The following is a 20,111-nucleotide window of genomic DNA, read 5'->3' as shown; positions in this document are numbered from 1 at the left end:
ACAGTAAAATCGCTGTACAGATTGCTTGGTTCTAGTTGCTACATTCCCAAGTTGATGTATTATTTCCAATCTTAATTGAACAGATCCTCCCCAAATCCCTTCAGTCCCAGTTCTCCACGCCTCACCTATTGCTGACAAAATGAAGCTCAAGCTTACCCATGTCTCAACTTCATACCCAAAACTTGGAATTAGACGTGCTTCTGTATTGGCTATCTGTACATTTATCACAGCCACCTGCATAGTTAGGATACAATGAAATGGCCTGGTGAAAAACACAAGCCTAACTTACTTTTTATATCACGACACAATGTTCAATTAAATGACTTAAGAGTCAAACGCTCAGAAAACCACTGTGAAAACAAGCCAGGGGATGAAGTTGCTTAAATAACAAAATGAAGGTGGGCATCTTTAGTATGGGAAGAGGCAGGTAAGGAACACTCTGAGCCCATAAAATAGAAGGCAGACTAGTACAGCAGGAAATCACAGACTAGGGGTCAGAGAAACCTGATTTTCAGCCTTACCTACATCACCTGCCTCCCTAACATCTTGGGAAAATCACTATTTCCTTAGATATAAAAATATTTATCTCAACACTTTCACTGGTCTGTAAACTGTCCGCTGCCCTTTCCTCTTTAACTGTCATAAAAAAGCAATCAATACATGGCTGGTTGAGGTGGTTTACAAAATCCCAGCACTTTCGGAGGCCAAGGCTGACATACCACTTGAGCCCGGGAGTTTGAGACCAGCCTGGTCAACATGGCAAAAGCCTGTCTCTACTAAAAATACAAACACTAGCTGGGCTTAGTGGCATAAGCCTGTAATCCCAGCTACTTCGGAGGCTGAGGCATGAGAAGTGCTTGAACCTGGGAGGTGGAGGCTGCGGTGAGCTGAGATTGTGCCATTGCACTTCAGCCTGGGTGACAGTGAGACTGTCTCAGAAAACAATCAAAAAGCAGTACTTCACTTATTACAAAAATTGAGTAGTTTTCCATGCCTAATCATGTTCAAAGGCAACATACCAGCTTTGTTAAGACTCCAAATTAGTAATCCAAATACCCATCATCTACTCCATTCTACTACCACGAATTATACAGGAAACTGAAGCAGAGAGGTTGTTACTTAACCCAGGTCACACAACTACCTAGGCAGTTTGGCTAAGTTGGTGTTCTTAACCACAGCATTAGGCCATCTAACGCTCACTCAGTTCCCTATGCTTATGTGAAATCCTGGTCACTCACCTGGAGATCCTATGGAGAGCTTCTCCAGGAGATTCACCTGGAGAGCTGCGTCACGCCTATGAAGCCTGAAAATCCTGACTTGTCACTCCTGGTCCTACCCCTACTGACCTACAGTACTTGCTTCACAGTACAAAATCAGTAGTACCACTTTGTGACACAAATGAGATCCAAAGATGACCAGTTACTGCTATGGATCTAGCAAACGCTTGACCCAGTTAAGTATTCTTCTAGGGTAGTTATGTTTCTGCCAGAGGCAATGCAGGAGGTAAAGGTCAAGGGAGACATCTGTGCAAAAGCCAGTAACGGGCAAAAAAAAAAAGCTACAGAAGATAGGGGTCAGCCCAAGTGAAACAAAGGTTTTTACTTTGTCCTAAAGATGAAGTAAATCCACATTCTTACCGAATTAAATTTGCATCCTTAAAGGATTACTGACTCTGGAATAGACAAAAGACATACCAATTAGGAGGACTGAGAAGTCCATACCACAGATGGTTGAGAAGTTAGACTAAATTGGCAGTGAATTAAGTGCATAAAAGTGTCAAAGACAGACCTAAAATAACTCGAATTCCTCCAAGGCAATTCATTTTGTTACTACAACCATCTGTCAATCTGAAATCAATCCTACAAATCCTTATGTGCAAACTAAAAACTGGAGAATTGCAGACGTTTGCAACATTTAATGTGAAATTAGTTTCATACTGTTTCCTGAAGATGCTGACAGTGTAGGCCAAATGAAACATCATAGAAGAGGCAGTATATGTATATCCTTCAGTATATCTTTTACCTTCAGAAATTTTTTTGGGGGGGACAGAGTGTTGTCCAGGCTGAAGTGCAGTGGCACAATCCTGGCTCACTGCAACCTCCCCCTCCTAGGTTCAAGTGATTCTTGTGCCTGAGCCTCCCAAGTAGCTGGGATTACAGGCATGTGCCACCATACCAAGCTATTTTTTATATTTTTCGTCAAGATGGGTTTTCGCTATGTTGTCCACACTGGTCTCAATCTCCTGGCCTCAAGTAATCCACCTGCCTCAGTCACCCAAAGTGCTGGGATTTCAGGCATGAGTCACCACACCCAGCCTAAACAAATTTTATAAAAATACTGGACTGTAAGGCTGGGCTTGGTGGCTCACGCCTGTAATCCCAGCACTCTTGGAGGCCGAGGCAGATGGATCACTTGAGGTCAGTTCAAGACCAGCCTGGCCAATGTGGCGAAAACCTCACATCTACTCAAAATACAAAAATTAGCTGGGCATGGTGGTGCGTGACTGTAATCCCAGCTACTCGGGAGGCTGAGGCAGGAGAACTGCTTGAACCTAAGAGGTGGAGGTTGCAGTGGGCCAAGATCAGTACACTGCACTCCAGCCTGGGTGACAAAGACCCGCCTAGAAAACAAACAAAAAAATATTAACTGTAATTTAAAAACTAAAGTTCACAGTTGGCTCCAATGTATCTCAAAGTCAAACTGGCAAGAGCAGACTTATAAAAAGCTAATACACATATCTAACTTGAAGACTTATATTCTTATGCTGCATTTTACCATTTGACTACTAAAAAGGAGACTGAATTACAATATTCCATCTCGGCATGCTTTTCCAATACAACAGTATTTACACAATGCAAACATCAGAATGTCTAATAAAGTTAACAAGCCAAGGCAATTTTGTTACATAAATTAACCCATTTATTATAGGCCAGTGATGTCTCAAAGAGTAGAAGAGCGTCTACTGGTCTTTCAACTCCTTCAGTCTTCTGATGGCGGACTTTACCGTGACAGCGGAAGTGGTACTGGAAAGAAAGATTCAGTTTCCAACATAATTAAGCATGTTAACATAGAAAATGGCAAACAAGTAAATCTGCCTCGTTTTTGTGGTGAAGTCTCTTCCCAAATTTTCCCGGAAAGAATTATACTGAGATAGACTGCTCTACCAATACTTTGCTGCAGTCGATCCAAACATCTAACCAACATTAGATTACTCCCCCGAAATGAGTGGCTTCTAAACTACATGATGGCATCCTTTAAGAGCCATGCCTTCAGGATCTTGCAGAATTAGACATGCAATCACATGCACCTGATTTCTCAACCAGTTTTTTTTTTTTTTAGGAACTCAGTTGTGGACAAGCAAGCTTTAACTCCCCCTACCCCACCCCACAAAACAGAAATGGTTCTAAGAGGCTGACCCAAACTTATTAAAAGGGAATGGACAGATTACAAGAAATGAATAAATTACAAGACGGTACAGTGAGAACAATGAATAAGGAAATAGAGTGGACACTAAAGTGCCTTTGGGAAAGACAGCTACTGAAATGACTACAAAAGTTTTACCACAAAATTCAGGAACTATACCTGAAAATCACCATCCTATATGGTGAGTATATAAATGCGAATTAACTTTCCTATCAGAACCAAGAAAGCACTCTAGTTCCCATTTTCCATTCTGCCCTAATAAAAACCCCCACAAGGTGTGTGTGTGTGTGTGTGTATATATATGTATGTATTTCAACATTTTCCACTTCGGTTTAAGTTTAAATTGACTGAAACTTAAAATCCCATTCTTTAATTACACTAGCCATATATGTGCTTAGTGTATTGGACAACACAGGTCTGGACACTGGTTTGTAGTGTAGTCTTTGTAGTATCGCCCTGTCAAGTGATACTGAGTTGCAGATTCACAAACCTGCAGGAGTCTAACACTGTTCAGAAAGACGAAATTGCGGTGGTCCTGATGGCCTCAAGTTTCCAAATACAGTTTTGAACTAATTGACCTCTTCACCTATTTTTGTCAAAACTTGCAATGCACATCAACGTTCAGCAGATTCAGTCCCACTAACGGACCTGCACAGTATCATGACAATGTTCACAACTATGTGCCCAGTGACCATCTAATTCTAAAGCAGTCTGTGAAATAGATTTCCGACTTCTATTTTGGTAGTTTTGTGTTTACTCTTTCAGTAACTGAAAATAAATCACCACAAAAGAATCCTGAAAATACAAGGGCATCCTTATTCTCTCTGTCCTGAGAAAGTGTTAACACGAGTCCATCCAGCAACAACCTGGAATGTGGGCCTATGTGGCCCACACACTTCGAAATACAAGGACAAGGAAACAGACTCACTTGTATGTCCAGGCACCGCCGGCCACTGTCTTCATGCAGGAACCACAGTGCCAGATCCCCACAGCTCGTCTCTTCATCTTGGTCTATAAAAGAGAACAAATTTTCACCATGAACCAAGTATTTTATCTTACAAGCATCCAGAAGTCTAAATTTGGATTCACCTTATTGTCAAGGATGTGAAAGCCTTCCTTCCTCCCTCAAAAACAAAAACAAGGATTGCTGTAATGTAGTATTTTGCACATAAACATTCAAACCTTTATCAAACAAAAATCGCAGAACAAGTAGAATGGTATTAGATGGACAGACTAGGTATCTTGGGGGTTGGTACAGAAACATCAGTAGACAAAACTGATGGAATCATTTCCCACAAAGCAGGTTTGGCTTAGGCCGGGGGCGCTCTGTCAAATGATTATTTTACCCATTAACTTTTAAGTGGTTTTCTTTAAATGAAAAACGTTTCACAAAATCTAAAGTTACCATCAACACTTTTATCTTAAAACTCATGATCAATGAACGGCACGAGTAATTCTAACTGCTCACGAGCACACGGCTTCTAAAATACCTTGAAGTCAGACCTCACTTGGGTAAGAAACCTGCCCTCTCTCTCCCCTCACCAGATTTTGCCTTACTTACTTTGCCACAGAAAGAGCAAGTGTACTTGGCGTGCTGGCTGATTTCAATTTTCTTCACCATTTTCCGGAGGGAGGCCCCATAGCGCGTCCCGTATTTACCGACGATCCCGACTTTCTTGGTACGTTTGGCCTGTTTAGAGTGAAGGGAGAAACCAGTGATAGTTAGACCTGGAACCCAGGCAGGCCCCGGAGCCTCCACACACCATTCCTCCACACACCATTCCTCCACCTCACTGACGGGTGACCGACATGTGAATTACATGTGACCTAGTTTTCCCTAAATTCAACCCAACAAAACCAGCGCCCAGGGCTCGCCGCGCGCTCCGAACGCCCGGCGTTAACCCGGCCGGAGCGCGCCAGGACCAGCCAAGGCGCCTCGCTCCTCCGCTGTGGGGCAGCGTCCGACAGTGGTGTCTCCTGCGAAGGCATGGAGACAGGAGAGAACACGGGGCAAGGCAGGTGAGGAGACGGGTGCGGGAGAAGAAAACAAGGACAGATGCAGGCAGATAGAGACCTAGGCCGCACAGAGAACCGCACTCACCATGTCGTCGCGAACTAGGTCCGAGCCCAGAGAGGAAGAAATGCGGTGCGCAGGCGCGGTATTAGGCAGACGAGCGGAAGTGGCTGGTGGAGGCCTAGCTAGGAACTGAGCTCTATGGTTCGGGCGTTTTCCGGCGACCTCCTGAGAAATGTTTGCAATTGTAAGGTGTCTCTCTCACCCAGGTTTACCCGGATTCGCAAACTATGGCGACAAACAACCATAGCAGAAGCACGTCCAGATTATTTCAGATATATTACAAAATCCTGCAAAGGTACGAGTTCCTCCATTCGATGCACAGCGCTTGGCTTGGAGAAGTGCATAAATCTTACCTCTGTGGGGCTGGGCGCAGTGGCTCACGCCTTAATTCTAACACTTTGGGAGGCGGGGCAGGTCAGGAGTTCGAGACCAGCCTGGTCAGCAGGATGAAACCCCGTCTCTATTCCAAATCTCATTTCTTTCCCTGCTGCATTATACTCTCTAAAAGTGGCTGACGGCAGGCTGCTAGCGACAGTAGTGACTAAAATCCAAAGTTCCACTCCCAGAACAAGTTGCAGGCCAGCAGCAAACAATCGTATAGCCACATTAAGAAGTTAGATAGTTCAAACTGATCAGAGTTCTGAAGGAAAGGACGATGGTTCCGCCCGAGACTAATTCAGAAGAGCCTGGCGTTCCCTGAGGAAAGTCTGAAATTGGAAGGCTGGGGAAAAGTTAACAGTCACCTTGGAGTTTTGTGTTCCAGCTGCTCCATCTCAGTGCGGATGGCCCGCCTTCCACTTCATTTCAGAACCCACTCCCATGGCCCCACACTAGGCTGTTAGGCAGCTTCCTGGTCCAGGCCTGAACCCTTAAACTCTAACATCTTAACCTCTGCCCACCATCAATTCTCTGTCCCTCCAGGTCTCTCAAAGGGGTCAGCAGGGAAGAACTGGATTTCTAGTTGAGGCCCGGGGTGGGGAGGGTGTGTTCTGGGACTAGACACATGATTTTCTTTCTTTATGTAGAACACACACACTAGGAAGTTTGGCTGCCTTTTTTCAGGGGATGGCTAATCCAGAGGATAAGAAGCTCAGAAAAATACTGGAATAAGACTGTAAGAGAGAATCCATGATTTGAGGACCAAGAAAGACCATGAGAGCTGAAAGGCATTGTGTGGCCCTAATTCCAATCAGAACTCTGCTAACAAGTAGCTTCCGTTCCCGAAGCTTAATATTAACAATATTAACTGTCTCAAATAATTTTGCACCTGTTCACTTTTCCTCACAATTATATTAAAATCAACTTGCATACCTGGGCTGAGGTGAGAAGATCACTTGAGCCTGGGAGGTTGAGGCTGCACTAAGCTGTCATTACGCCACTGCAGTCCAGCGTGGGCAACGGAGTGAGAGCCTGTCTCAAAAAATATATATAAATCAAATCACAGCAACTTGTAGACAGCTATGCACTTTATATGGTTACAATTGTTGGAAGGTAACACATGGTAGGCACTGAGTATTTTATATGGATGTGCTCATTTAATTTTCCATTATCCTTTATGATAGGAATGAGTATCTTCATTACTAAGAAAAAGAGAGGAAGTCTCATGTAATGATTAGGAACTTAGAGGCTCTGGATTCAGTCTGGGTTCAAAACAACTATTTACCAGCTGTGGGACCTCTGACAAGTTATTATATTCTTTCTTTTTTCTGTTTTTTTGTTTTTGTTTTTTTGTTTTTTTTTTATTTTTGAGACAGTCTCTCTTGCAAAGGATTCTTTGAGGCCAGGAGTTCTAGGTACCCCGGACAATATAGCAAGACCCCATCTCCACAAAAAGTAAAAATAATAAGCCAGGTATGGTGGCACACACCTGTGGTTCTAGCTGCTCAGGAGGCTGAAATGTGAGGATTGCTTTAGCCCAGGAGTTCAGAGGTTACAGTGAGCTATGATCACACCATTGCACTCCAACCTGGACAACAGAGTGAGATCCTTTCTCAAAACAAAAAAAGAAAAAGAAAAAAGCAACTCAATCTCAGGGAAGTTAAGAATCTTGCTCAATGTCACACAGCAATTAAAACTCAAATCCGGTCTGTCTGACCCCAAAGTTAGTTCTCCTAATTGCTGGCTTGTACTACTCTAAATCATAATATTTAGTGCACTGAAAAAGCACATTATGAAAAAACATACTTGAATTAGAATCAGGTCCCTGGCACTCAGTCTGGGCCAGGCTCTGTAACTACCTTGTGGTTTGACTTTAGGTAAGCCACAGTCCCCACATGAAGAACCACCTCCCCACCTCCCAGCAACCACCGTCTTTATTTACAAGGAGCTGGACCAGGTGGTCTCCAAGGTCCTGTCCCGTTCTTCCCTCCCATGATTCCAGGAAGAGCTTCCAGACTTTGAGTGCCATTGGGGCAGTGACCTACCATGTGCTTTATGTCATCACATCTTGCACATTTTTGTGGATAAAGGGTAGTAGTCTCTTTATCCTCCCCAATCTGTTATTCCAACTCTGGCTGTATAAATTCAAGGAGGAGAAAAAGCAAAAAGTAGTGGATAGTGGAAATAGTTAAATTGATTTTTGCATACATTTTTGAATTTTCTAATTATCTTTTATAATAAGCATGTGTTTCTTTTATAATCTAAAAAACTCCCATTAAAAAAAATCCAAACATCTCCAGTAACAACGAGTATACCTACCGCCCCAGATCTCAGGGTTTGTTTTTATTTGTTTTGTTTTGTTTTGTTTTGAGACAGGGTCTTGCTCTGTCCCCCAGGCTGGTGTGCAGTGGTGTGATCACAGCTCACTATAGCCTTGACCTCCCCAGGCTCAAGCAATCCTTTCACCTCAGTCTCCTGAATAGTGCTCAGATAATTTTTTTATTTTTGTAGAGACGGTCTCACCATGTCGCCCAGGCTGGTCTGGAATTCCTGGGTTCAAGCAATCCTCCAGCCTCAGTCTTCCAGAGTGCTGGAATTACAGGCATGAGCCACTATGCCTGGACCCCAGATCTTGGTTTATAATATCATTCTTTAATGAAAGGAACCAGGGCCCCTTAGAGAAGTGACTCATTCTAGGACTGCAGCAGGAAATATACAAGGTGAGCCTGCAGTATCTTGTAGTGCCAGAAAGTAAGGAAATGTTCAGAAAACCCTACACTGATGGAGATATGTCAGAGAGACATAGGAGTCAACTGAAAGAACTCCGAATAGCCAAAGCTAGAAATTTTTGAGCAATAAATAAAGTAGTATTGATTTATAACCCAAGTGTAAAATAAATATCCATGGGTCCACGTGGGTATAAATAAATGATAGACTAAATAAATAAATGAAGGACAAGAGGCAATTCTCTTTTGCAGAAGAATTTTTTTTTTTTTTTTTTTTTGAGACCGAGTCTTGCTCTGTCACCCAGGCTGGAGTGCAGTGGCGTGATCTTGGCTCACTGCAACCTCTGCCTCCTAGGTTCAAGCAATTCTCCTGCCTCAGCCTCCTGAGCAGCTGGGACTATAGGCATGCACCATCACGCCCAGCTAATTTTTGCATTTTTAGTAGAGATGGGGTTTCGCCATATTGGCCAGGCTGGTCTCGAACTCCTGACCTCGTGATCCACCTGCCTCAACCTCCCAAAGTGCTAGGATTACAGGCGTGAGCCACTGCGCCTGGCCAAGAAGAATTTCAAATAATTTATGTGGATATTCTGCCCTCAAGGGTGAGCATAACTCCCCACTTCCTTAGTGTGGGTTGCACAGAATGACTTCCTTCCAAAGAGCACAGTATAGAAAGGGAAAAAAAGAGTAACTTTATGGCCAACACGACCTCAGCCAAGGTGATGAAGGTCAACATCAAAAGTGATAAATCATCTTATTAGTATGTCCCCTTGATGTGGAATGAAAATGGCATTTTGCCTTTGTGATCTTTCTCCCAAAACCTATAATCTCAGGCTAATTGTGAGAACAATAGACAAACTCCAAAAGAGGGACATCCTTCAATATACCTGACCAGGGCTCCTTAAAACTGTCAAACCAGGAAAGCCTGAGAAACTGTCACAGCCAAGAGGAGCCTAAGGTGACATGATGACTAAATGTAACATGATGTCTTAGAACAAAAAAAGACAATACGTTAAAAACTAGGAAGATCCAAATAAACTATAGACTTTAGGTCATAATAATGTATTAATCTTGCTTTATGAATTGTAACCAATTTACCATACTAATGTTAAGACGTTGCCGGGCGCGGTGGCTCACGCCTGTAATCCCAGCACTTTGAGAAGCCGAGGTGGGCAGATCACAAGGTCAGGAGATTGAGACCATCCTGGCTAACACAGTGAAACCCTGTCTCTACTAAAAATACAAAAAATTAGCCAGGCATGGTGGCACGTGCCTATAATCCCAGCTACTCGGGAGGCTGAGGCAGGAGAATCACTTGAACCTGGGAGGTGGGGGTGGAGTGAGCTGAGATCGTGCCATTGCACTCCAGCCTGGGTGACAGAGCAAGACTTCGTCTCAAAAAAAAAAAAAAAAAAATGTTAACAATAGAGAGAATTGGGTAAGGGTATACAAAAGCTACTCTCTCCCCAATTTTTTTTTAATATAATTCTAAAACTGTTCTACAAAATAAAGTCTATTTTAAAACAACCACCACCACCCAAAGAGGTCACCACAAGTCAATTCCATGAGAACAGGGCTTATGTTGTTCACCTCTGCATCCCAGGACCTATACAAAAGCCTGACATGACAGCAGTAATATCTGTTGAATGGGGGATAGTTACCTTGCATGGTATAATGGTGATGGGTATATGAAGCGTTTTATATGTTTTGGTTTCTCTGGAAACCCAAACTGGAAACTGAGGCCCACGGAGGTCAAATGACTTGCCCAAGGTCACATAGCCATTAAGTGACATCTAGACGTGTGTTCTCTCCACTGTATCACATGATTCAGATCTCTAGGTCTTTCCTCAGCTGCAGAATGAGTACACTATACACCTCTTACGGGTCTCCAGAGGATAAAATAACTTTCATGAAGTGTCTAGTGGACATTTTAAAATACTGGCCAGTGTGTTTGCTGAGATGCTGCTGCTACCTGATTTCAACATCTCTTTCTGCCTTTTCTTTTCTTTCTTTTTTTTTTTTTTTTTTTTGAGACAGAGTCTGGCTCTGTTGCCCAGGCTGGAGTGCCCTGGCGCCATCTCGGGCTCACTGCAAGCTCCGCCTCCCGGGTTCACGCCATTCCCGGCCTCAGCCTCCGGAGTACCTGGGACTACAGGCACCCGCCACCACGCCCGGCTATTTTTTGTATTTTCAGTAGAGATGGGGTTTCACTGTGTTAGCCAGGATGGTCTCGATCTCCTGACCTCGTGATCCGCCCGCCTCAGCCTCCCAAAGTGCTGGGATTACAGGCGTGAGCCACCGCGCCCAGCCCTCTTTCTTCCTTTTCAATCCTCTCTCCTCTTCTGCCATACTCAAGGAACTGCAGAAGATCTGCCTTCTCCTTTCCCTGAAAAATATGCCCATCTCTTTTCTCCTTAATTTCTTTAGTTTGAACACAATGAAACCACTACAGTCATGGTAACTGCTACTTGAGGCCCACAAAGGGAGTGAGACGTGCTGCAGATGTTTCGCTTCCACCACAGGCCTCATGCACCCTCTGCCCCCATAGGTTAGGGTAGAAGATGGCAAGGGGCCAAGGGAACAAGTCCCTCTTCCTTCAGAAGGGAAATGCACTGCATTTTGGGGTTGTCTGGAAAGCTCTCCACCTAAACAATGCCTGCCTCCAGAAAACTATAAATTAAAACAAAAACATATCCATATTGGTACAAACAACGGAAACTAGTGGAAGGAATCTTAAACACTCACCACAGTCCTCCCTTTTCAGACTGTGCCTCTTGGCCAAGCAGGATGGTGCTCAATTGACCTGGGGAGTGGGTGAGTCAGCTTCATGCTGGGGCAGTCCAGGCAGAGCTGAGGTGAGCCATCCTGGGCTGGCGCTAGTTAGCAAATGTGCTGCCTCCCCCATGCCCTCCGCTGCAGAGCCTCCTACGTCTCTGGCCTTCAGGGGGTCTGAGAGAGAGAGCAAGAGAAGAGGGAATGCATGAGTAGGAATGCAATAAGCAGCTGAAAATGAGACACTCCATAATAGGAGGAAATTGTTCATGTTCAGAGCAATTTTGTCAAAACTGAACAATTCTCTTTAAATAGCAGGCTTGAGGATGTACAAATAGCACTCATGAAATCAGCTCTGAGTGACTTCAGAGAATTGGCCCTCTCCTAAAGTCTCAATTTGTCTTATCTGTGGGCTCATAAATTTCCATCCCTATTAGAGGACATCCGGTGTAGAGAATGTTAACTGTAATGTGTCCCCATAAAAAACTCAGTAAAAATCACTGCTGATTCACCTCTGCTCTTAAGGAGCCCTCAACATTCACTGTTTGCCTTTAGAAAAATAAGTAAGTTGGCTGGGCGCGGTGGCTCATGCCTGTAATCCTAGCACTTTGGGAGGCCGAGGCGGGTGGATCACGAGGTCAGGAGATCGAGAGCATCCTGGCTAACGTGGTGAAACTCCATCTCTACTAAAAAAAAAATACAAAAAATTAGCCAGGTGTGGTGCCGGGCGCCTGTAGTCCCAGCTACTCGGGAGGCTGAGACAGGAGAATGGCGTGAACCCAGGAGGCGGAGCTTGCAGTGAGCTGAGATTACGCCACTGCACTCCAGCCTGGGTGACAGAGCGAGACTCTGTCTCAAAATAAATAAATAAAAATAAAGAAAAATAAATAAGTTAAAAGTTGCCTCCGGAGAGGAGTTCTTGTAGCTATTAACCAGTTCTCTTGAGGCATATGGAACATTTTATTCTTGAAAGAAATCTGAGGTGCAAGCGTCATTCCAGATTCTTCTTGTGCTGGAGACAGAAAGGATTTATCGGGGCGTTTTTCTTTCACTTCGTGCCTCAAGAGAGCCTGCTCTCCACAAAGGCCCTGGTGGCCACAGACAGGAGTGGGGCCCATACAGCATTGTTGAGAGCCCTGTGAGCCCAGAGCCACAGGTAAGAGCTGACCCAGCAGGAGAGGTGAGGCCCTCCAAGGCAGTCCTGGATGCCCCGCAAGAATAAGAGTGTGGGAAATTGACTTAGGCAACCCTCCATTCCTTTCCTCCTTCTCGCCTCAAATTCCGTTTAAACTTGTTCTAGTTATTAATGGACCCGTCACAGAGCATTTACACAGGAAGTGCACGTGTAAAGACCAACAGTAGTCACTTGGCAACTCTTAAGTGGGATAAGGTATGTTAAAAGAAAAACTTTCAACAAATTAAATTTAATAGAGTTTAATTAAGCAAAGAATGATTTGTGAATTGGACAGGCCCCACAACCAGAGAGGTTCAGAGCAGCTCCAGGGTTGCCACATGGTTGGATCACGTTTATGGACAGAACAAAGAAAGTAACATACAGAAAAGGGAAGTGAGGACAGAAAGAGCTGGATTGGTTGCAACTCCACATTTGCCTTATTTGAACACAGTGCAAATGGTTAGCCACCTGTGATTGGCTGAAATGTGGCTGCAGTAATTGCCTGAAACTTGGCTACTTGTTACAAGCGTGGGTCCCAGTCTGTTTACCAATCCAGTTAGGTTACAGTTCACTCTGTACAGAGAAACTTTTAGGCCGACTTTAAAATATGTAACGAGGCAGCATTGGATTAAACTTAGTTTAACGAGTAGCAGGAGGCGGAGGTTGCAGTGAGCTGAGATCACACCATTGCACTCAAGCCTGGGCGACAGAGAGAGGCTCTGTCTCAAAAAATAACTAACTAAATAACTAAATAAATAAATAATAATTTAATGGGTAGATCAATATGAAACAATGGTCAAATACATCATGTGAAGTGAGTCATTTTCAGTATGAAGAATGTGATAAAATTTTTGTAAAAACATTCTGTGTGTATTTTGCATATATTTGTATGCATAGAGAATGAATTACAAATGGCTTCATCTCAAATTATTTAGTTATTACTTCTAGGAGGTAGGGCTGAGGGCGGGAGGGAGGAGAATGCAGGACTCTTATTTTTGAGCTTATACATTTCTAGATGAATTTTTTTTTTTTTTGAGATGGAGTCTCACTCTGTTGCCCAGGCTGGAGTACAGTGTCACGATCTCAGCTTACTGCAACCTCCGCCTCCCGGGTTCAAGTGATTCTCCTGCCTCAGCCTCCTGAGTAGCTGAGATTACAGGCGCCCAACACCATGTCCAGCTAATTTTTTTTTGCATTTTTAGTAGAGACGGGTTTTCACCATGTTGGCCAGGGTGGTCTCAAACTCCTGACCTCAGGTCATCCGCCTGCCTTGGCCTCCCAAGGTGCTGGGATTACAGACATGAGCCACCACACCCAGCCTTAGATGTATTTTTACATCAAGTTCATAATATTGGAAAGAAGGCACTGCAGAGCAGTAGGTGGAAGGACCGCCTTTTCCGTAAGTGGTGCCGAGCTAACTGCATATTCATATAGAAAAAATTAACCTTGGCCTTACCTCGCTCCATATACAAAAATAAACTGCAGGTGGATTGTAGATCTAAACATTAAAGGCAAAACACAAAAGCTTCTACAACATACTATTTTCTTTTTTTTTTTTTTTTAGACGAAGTCTTGCTCTGTTGCCCAGGCAGCCTCACCCTGTGGCCCAGGCTGGAGTGCAGTGGCACGATCTCAGCTCACTGCAACCTTTGCCTCCTGGGTTCAAGTGATTCTTCTGCCTCAGCCTCCTGAGTGGCTGGGACTACAGGACTACAGGCATGCACCACCACGCCCAGCTATTTTTTTTTTTTTTTAGTAGAGATGTGGTTTCACCATGTTGGTCAGGCTGGTCTCGAACTCCCGACCTCAGGTGATCCGCCTGCCTCGGTCTCCCAAAGTGCTGGGATTACAAGCATGAGACACCGCACCTGACCTCACAACATACTATTTTTATAACCTTGGGGTCATGGTTACATGGATGTTTATTTTAAAATATTTTGTTAAACTGTAAATTGTTTTATGAACTTTTCCGTATATTGTCTTTTGCCCCCAAAAAGAGGGGTTAAAAAAAGAGAAAAAGAGCCTCAAAATCTGTTGAATAGGGGGTGGGAGAGACATGTGTGCAGAGGATCTTGCAAAATCAAATAACTGTTGATTGTCATCATGCCCAAAAGACTGTGACTCACAGGCTTCTTAATGCTTTCTGCTGTGGTCAGGAATTCATTTCCTTCACTGAGACCTCACAGGAAAACACAAAACCAAAACCAAACACAGGTAGAAGAGACTTCTCCGATTAACCCTCTTTAAACTTCCAAGCCATTTTTTATGTTGGTAATTCTGAACTTGGTGAGAAGTGGGAGGATGGAGTAAATATAAGGTTGGACTTCATTCTCTCCCCTTTGCAAAAAAGAGGATAGAACTTTCTGAGCATTGAGGTTCTAACAGACAAGAATGAACAGACAAGGCAACACCTCAGAGCCAGTGGTGTGGGGATGACACCTCCTGCTCGATTTCTCAGCTCTCCCACTGATCTAGAAAAAGGCTCCTCTGAAGCCAAGAAGGAAAAAGACATGATTAATTCAAGCACAAGTGGATCAAGACTAACAGGATCCTTTGCTGCCTCTTAGAGGCTTCCTTGATGCCAGCCCTAGAGGCAGAAATCAACCAGGATCACTCAGGAAACAAGATACCTCTCAGTGACCCTGGTGAGGGAAGGCAGAGACCAGATCCAGGGGCCAGAGGGGATGTCTAGTAAAATCCTATAAGGGTACAATTGATGGCAGGGACAGGAGTGGGAGGAGATGGGCCCAGATTTTCTTCATTTCAGTTGACGCTTCCAGAAAACACAGTTCTGGGGATCTGGACTGTGCTGTGAAATGGAGGAGGAAAAGGAGTTAGTGTGGAAATATTAATACCACTTTAAACCCAGTGATATTCACTCTCTATATAAATAAGCCCAAGTGTCTTTTGCTGAATTATGCAGAACTGGCTAGGTGACTCTTAACAAATTTCAGAGGTACATATGGGATGGTCTAACTTAAAATAGATAGGCTACATGGTATAAATAAAATTTGCTTTGGAGGACCTCAGCGACATCTCAAAGAGAGAGTTCGTTTTTTTCCAGAACAGCTAAAAGTGAGGTTCAACTAGAGGCCTCAGATGGAGGCTCAACAGGCCGTATTTACTAAGACTACAGACGAATAATGGTTTTAAATATGAGCACCAGGCAGGGTGCGGTGGCTCACGCCTGTAATCCCAGCACTTTGGGAGGCCAAGGTGGGTGGATCACCTAGGGTCAGGACTTCAAAACCACCCTGGCCAACATGGTGAAACCCCATCTCTACCAAAAATACAAAAATTAGCCAGATGTGGTGGCGGGTGCCTGTAATCCCAGCTACTCGGGAGGCTGAGGCAGGAGAATTCCTTGAACTCAGTGGGTGGAGGTTGCACTGAACTGAGATCGCCCCACTGCACTCCAGCCTGGGTGACAGAGTGAGATTCTGCCTCAAATAAATAAATAAATAAATAAATAAATAAATAAGGGCACCAAATTGCAAGGAACGAGAGCAAGGCCTCCCATTGGCAGCCACTGACCTGACTTCTTGCAATATCACGAGGGCCACTCTGTGCTGCAGGTTCCGGGGTGAATACAGCAGGAATTTAGTAATTTAATGATGATCGGTGATTCACCATAGCAACACTGGGTATGAAGGTCTCTAAAATCACCTGTACATTTCACTTTTATTTTTGAAGCATAACCATTGTATACCATCGTATCCTAACCACATTCCTGGAGGAGAAACTGTTAATGGGAATAGAGAATGAGATCCTAAGAGATCCAAGTCCATAGGGCCCACATAAAAGCTGCATCAAAATTCTGGTGGGGACTGAGTGAGCAGCAGGCAGGTGGAAGCATCTCGGGAGATGTCCACAGGGCCCCGGGTGAGGGCTTCTTCATGTTTCTCAAGCCATGTGATTCAGATACACAGAGCAGAGGCTTTGGATGGGCACTGGGGCAGGTGAGGAAGAAATATTCCTTCCTGAAGTTCTCTCAAGATCTGCCTGTGATCCAAAATCCTTTCTACTTCCTGGGCCTTGACTCATTCCAAAGATTTTTCCCTAATGAAGTGACTCTGTTGTTTCCATTGAGAAGACCCCTAAGTCTGCAAAAATCCATGCAAACAACATGTGGGCAAAATTTATGTACAATTTTAGCATTTCTTTTTATACAGGGTCTGTCCCTCTTGGACTACCTCCCATTATGCCACATAGGACGTGAACGACTATGTCCTTCTCCATACCTGCATTAATCTCTGGGTCCATTGCCAATTATAAACCTCCAAGGGCAATAGCCATGAGGTGATGTACAGTCATGCATCACTTAATAATCAGGATACATTCTGAGAAATTCATCGTTAGGCAATTTTGTCATTGCATGAATCTCACAGAGTGTGCTTATGCTAACCTAGATAGTAGCATCCAGTAAACGCCTGGGCTATATGGTCTAGCGTATTGCTCCTAGGCTACAAACCTGTATAGCATGTTACTGTGCTGAATATGTAGGCACTTGTAACACAATGGTAAGTGTTTCTGTATCTAAACATATCTAAACATAGGAAAGGTAATGCATTGTGCTACAGCATTACGATGGCTATGACAGACACTAGGCAACACGAATTTTCCAGCTCCATTATAATCTTAAGGGACCACCATGGTACATGCAGTCCATTGTTGACCAAAAGTTGTTATGTGGTGAATGACTATAATTGGCTTTTCAGAGCAACCACTCACAAGGGGGTGTAGTATAGCTTACTAGATGAAACTGCACCCATTGCTCTGATTTTTGCTCTTCGAAAACTGAGTGCCTGATTTGGACAAAATCATAATAAAATTTAGATAGAGCCAACATTTGTCCTCTGGAAAGCTTCTGACAAGACACAAGTCACTGTTATAATAGTCAAATGTCAAACTGGTATATCTAACAAAATTAAAGAGCTAGGAGTGAGAATATTTAAGAAAATTCAGGTGGCCCAAAGGAAAGCCAAGACAAGACATTCTCTCGGCCTTTGGCCCCGGATTTTCATTTCAGCAGATAATGAGGGGACCAAAGGCCTAGTTATTTATGGAGATCTGGGGCCACAGCAGAGCTCCTCGTGGCAGGATAAGCCAGTGGAAAGCAGACTCAAGGGCTAATCCCACAGTCCTCCTCAGCAAGCTGGGAGAAGCAACTGATGCCACTTAGACTCAGATGCTTAGACTGGGCCTTCTGGAAGAGATCTGGCCTAAGGAGCAGCTGGCAGCTTGACACAGTGACCAGCTTGAAGCACAGCAGCTGCACGCCATGCAGCAAGGTGATCATCTTCACTCATTTCCTGAGGCCAGAGCCTTCCTTACGCAGGACATGGATGCCCTGGTCCCAACTGTGCTGAGGTGTCAGGAAGCCTCCCCCGCCCCCACCCTGAACAACAGTGAAGGGGGTTAGGTGGCCTCAAAAGATCTACTCTGTCAACTGGAGCTTTTGAGAAGCTCAGGAAAGGGAATTAAAAAGGATAAGAAAGTGGTGCATTCCAGTGTCTTCCTGTTCTCTGCTGCAGAGAGCCAGCAGGTGGACTGCAGAGACCGACTTCCAGCCAGGGCCAAGCCCTTCAGGAAGGGAGCCATGTACCAAACTCAGCTAACGGACCACCAAGGCACCACTGGGCCTCCTGCTGGGGAACAGCACACCTATGGGTGGGCTGTAGGGGTGGGGTGGCCTGGTTGCAGTTTCTGCTATGCCACTTCTTAGCTTCTTAGCTAGACTCGAGCAATTTGTACTATTTCTTGGCTCAGTTTCTTCACCTGCACAATCAAAATACCACTACCTTCCTCCAAGATTGCATTAAGTGTGACAATTATGTAAAGCACTTAGTCCAGTGCCTGGCACCTAGTAAGTACTGAATAGTGAAAACAATTTAAGTCTAACAAATCCACACACCATGATGTCAGACAAATTAAGCATCTTTCATTGCTGCTGTGAAAATTGCACTAACTCTAAACTCTAACGTACATCTGGCTCACTGCCCTTCTGTAAGACCAGTTAGAGCAGCAGCTCCTTCTTTGGTAAAATACTTTTAAAAACTCCCATTCCTGGTTGGGTGCGGGGGCTCACACTTGTAATCCCAGTAGTTTGGGAGGCTGAGACGGGCGAATCACTTGAGGTCAGGAGTTCGAGACTAGTCTGGCCAACATGGTGAAACTCCATCTCTACTAAAAATACAAAATTAGCCGGGCGTGGTGGCAGGTGCCTGTAATCCCAGCTACTCGAGAGGCTGAGGCAGAAGAGTCGCCTGGAGGTGGAGGATGCAGTGAGCTAAGATCATGCCACTACTCTCCAACCTGGCAACAGAGTGAGACTCTGTCTCAAAAAACAAACAAACAAAAAATCCCAAAAACTACCATTCCTGGACACCCATTCTGGTTTTCTTCCTCATTTACTTCCCTGCACAGTCGTCTCTCTATGTTGCAGTTTGTGGGGGTCAGTCAGAACTGCTTTTTTTTTTGTAAGCCACTCTTACCCTCTTGGTGACCTCATTCAGCCCATGCTGGGGCAGAATCCACAGCTCTTTCTCTAACCTTTCCACAGTCTGAAGACTCACACATCCAAACTGCCTGCAGGACATCTCCACTTGGATCTTGCTAGATTGTGTGGGTTTTCCAGAAACAGGCACCAAGACAGAGTTTGGGGCACAAGATATCTATTAGGGATTAACACCGGTGAAAGGAAGGGGATGGAGGCCTGTTTGGCATGGGGAGAGGGGAACTGTGATACAGGCCTGCAGGAACCTTAGACAATCCAGCAGGGAGCTCTGCAGCGAGTACTGCCCAGGACATAGTCCCTGGGCTATATGGTCTAGCCTATTGCCCCTAGGCTACAAACTATATAGCATGTTCCTGTACTGAATATGCAGGGACTTGTAACACGATGTTAAGTATTTCATCAGAGCTGCCCTGCATCAGGCCAAAGTGGCCCAGCCTTTGTGCCCTGCCTTGCTCAGTCATGGATGCAAGCTGCCTTAAGAAGGGTGTGACCTCAGACAAAGTGGCTTTCTGCAGACCAGTTGTGGCCAGGTGGAAGTCATCTGCCAGCTTCACTCCCCACAGCTGAGCAAGCCCCTCCTTGAAGGGGATCTGGGTGGGGTGTCTCCAAGTTTGCTAGATTATCTCCCAGCCATTTCAAACTCAACAAGTCCGCAACCAAACCCTTGATTTTACCCGGCTCCCCAACCTCCCCTTCCCACTCTTTCTTCTCTTACCACGTTGCTCATGCCAACACCAAAGTCCCAGCCTCTCTTCCACAAGTGCCCCACAGTCAATCTATCTACACATATCGTTCCATTGCTTCTTTCAGAATACGTCCAGAACCCAACCACTTCTCATCTCCTCCATGGTGCAGCCCATACTCAGCCACACTCCAGCACCAACCCCATGGATAGTCACAATAGCTTCATAGCTTCCTACCTAAGCGTTCCCTCTGCCCACCTTTCCTGCTCTATTTCTGCACATGCATTGGCGTGAAATACTTTTTATTTTATTTTATTAAATAGAGACAGGGTGTTGCTATGTTGGGCCTGATTATATTTAT

The 20,111-nt window shown here is 44.6% G+C and overlaps 1 protein-coding gene across 1 annotated transcript; it reads right to left on the bottom strand.

The window, feature by feature from the left end:
• Positions 1-1,900: 1,900 nt before the first annotated feature.
• Positions 1,901-5,568, bottom strand: RPL37A (ribosomal protein L37a). The gene is made up of 4 exons (XM_015432748.4): positions 5,525-5,568; positions 4,985-5,113; positions 4,352-4,434; positions 1,901-3,023 (listed from the first exon to the last, which is right to left on the bottom strand). Exons 1-4 carry the CDS (start codon positions 5,525-5,527, stop codon positions 2,960-2,962), a joined length of 279 nt encoding a protein of 92 aa, XP_015288234.1. The 5' UTR covers positions 5,528-5,568; the 3' UTR covers positions 1,901-2,959.
• Between the last annotated feature and the right edge of the window lie 14,543 nt (positions 5,569-20,111).

This window comes from Macaca fascicularis, chromosome 12 (assembly GCF_037993035.2).
Source record: "Macaca fascicularis isolate 582-1 chromosome 12, T2T-MFA8v1.1".
NCBI classification, from domain to species: domain Eukaryota; kingdom Metazoa; phylum Chordata; class Mammalia; order Primates; family Cercopithecidae; genus Macaca; species Macaca fascicularis.
This window is presented reverse-complemented; position numbering and strand designations above follow the sequence as displayed.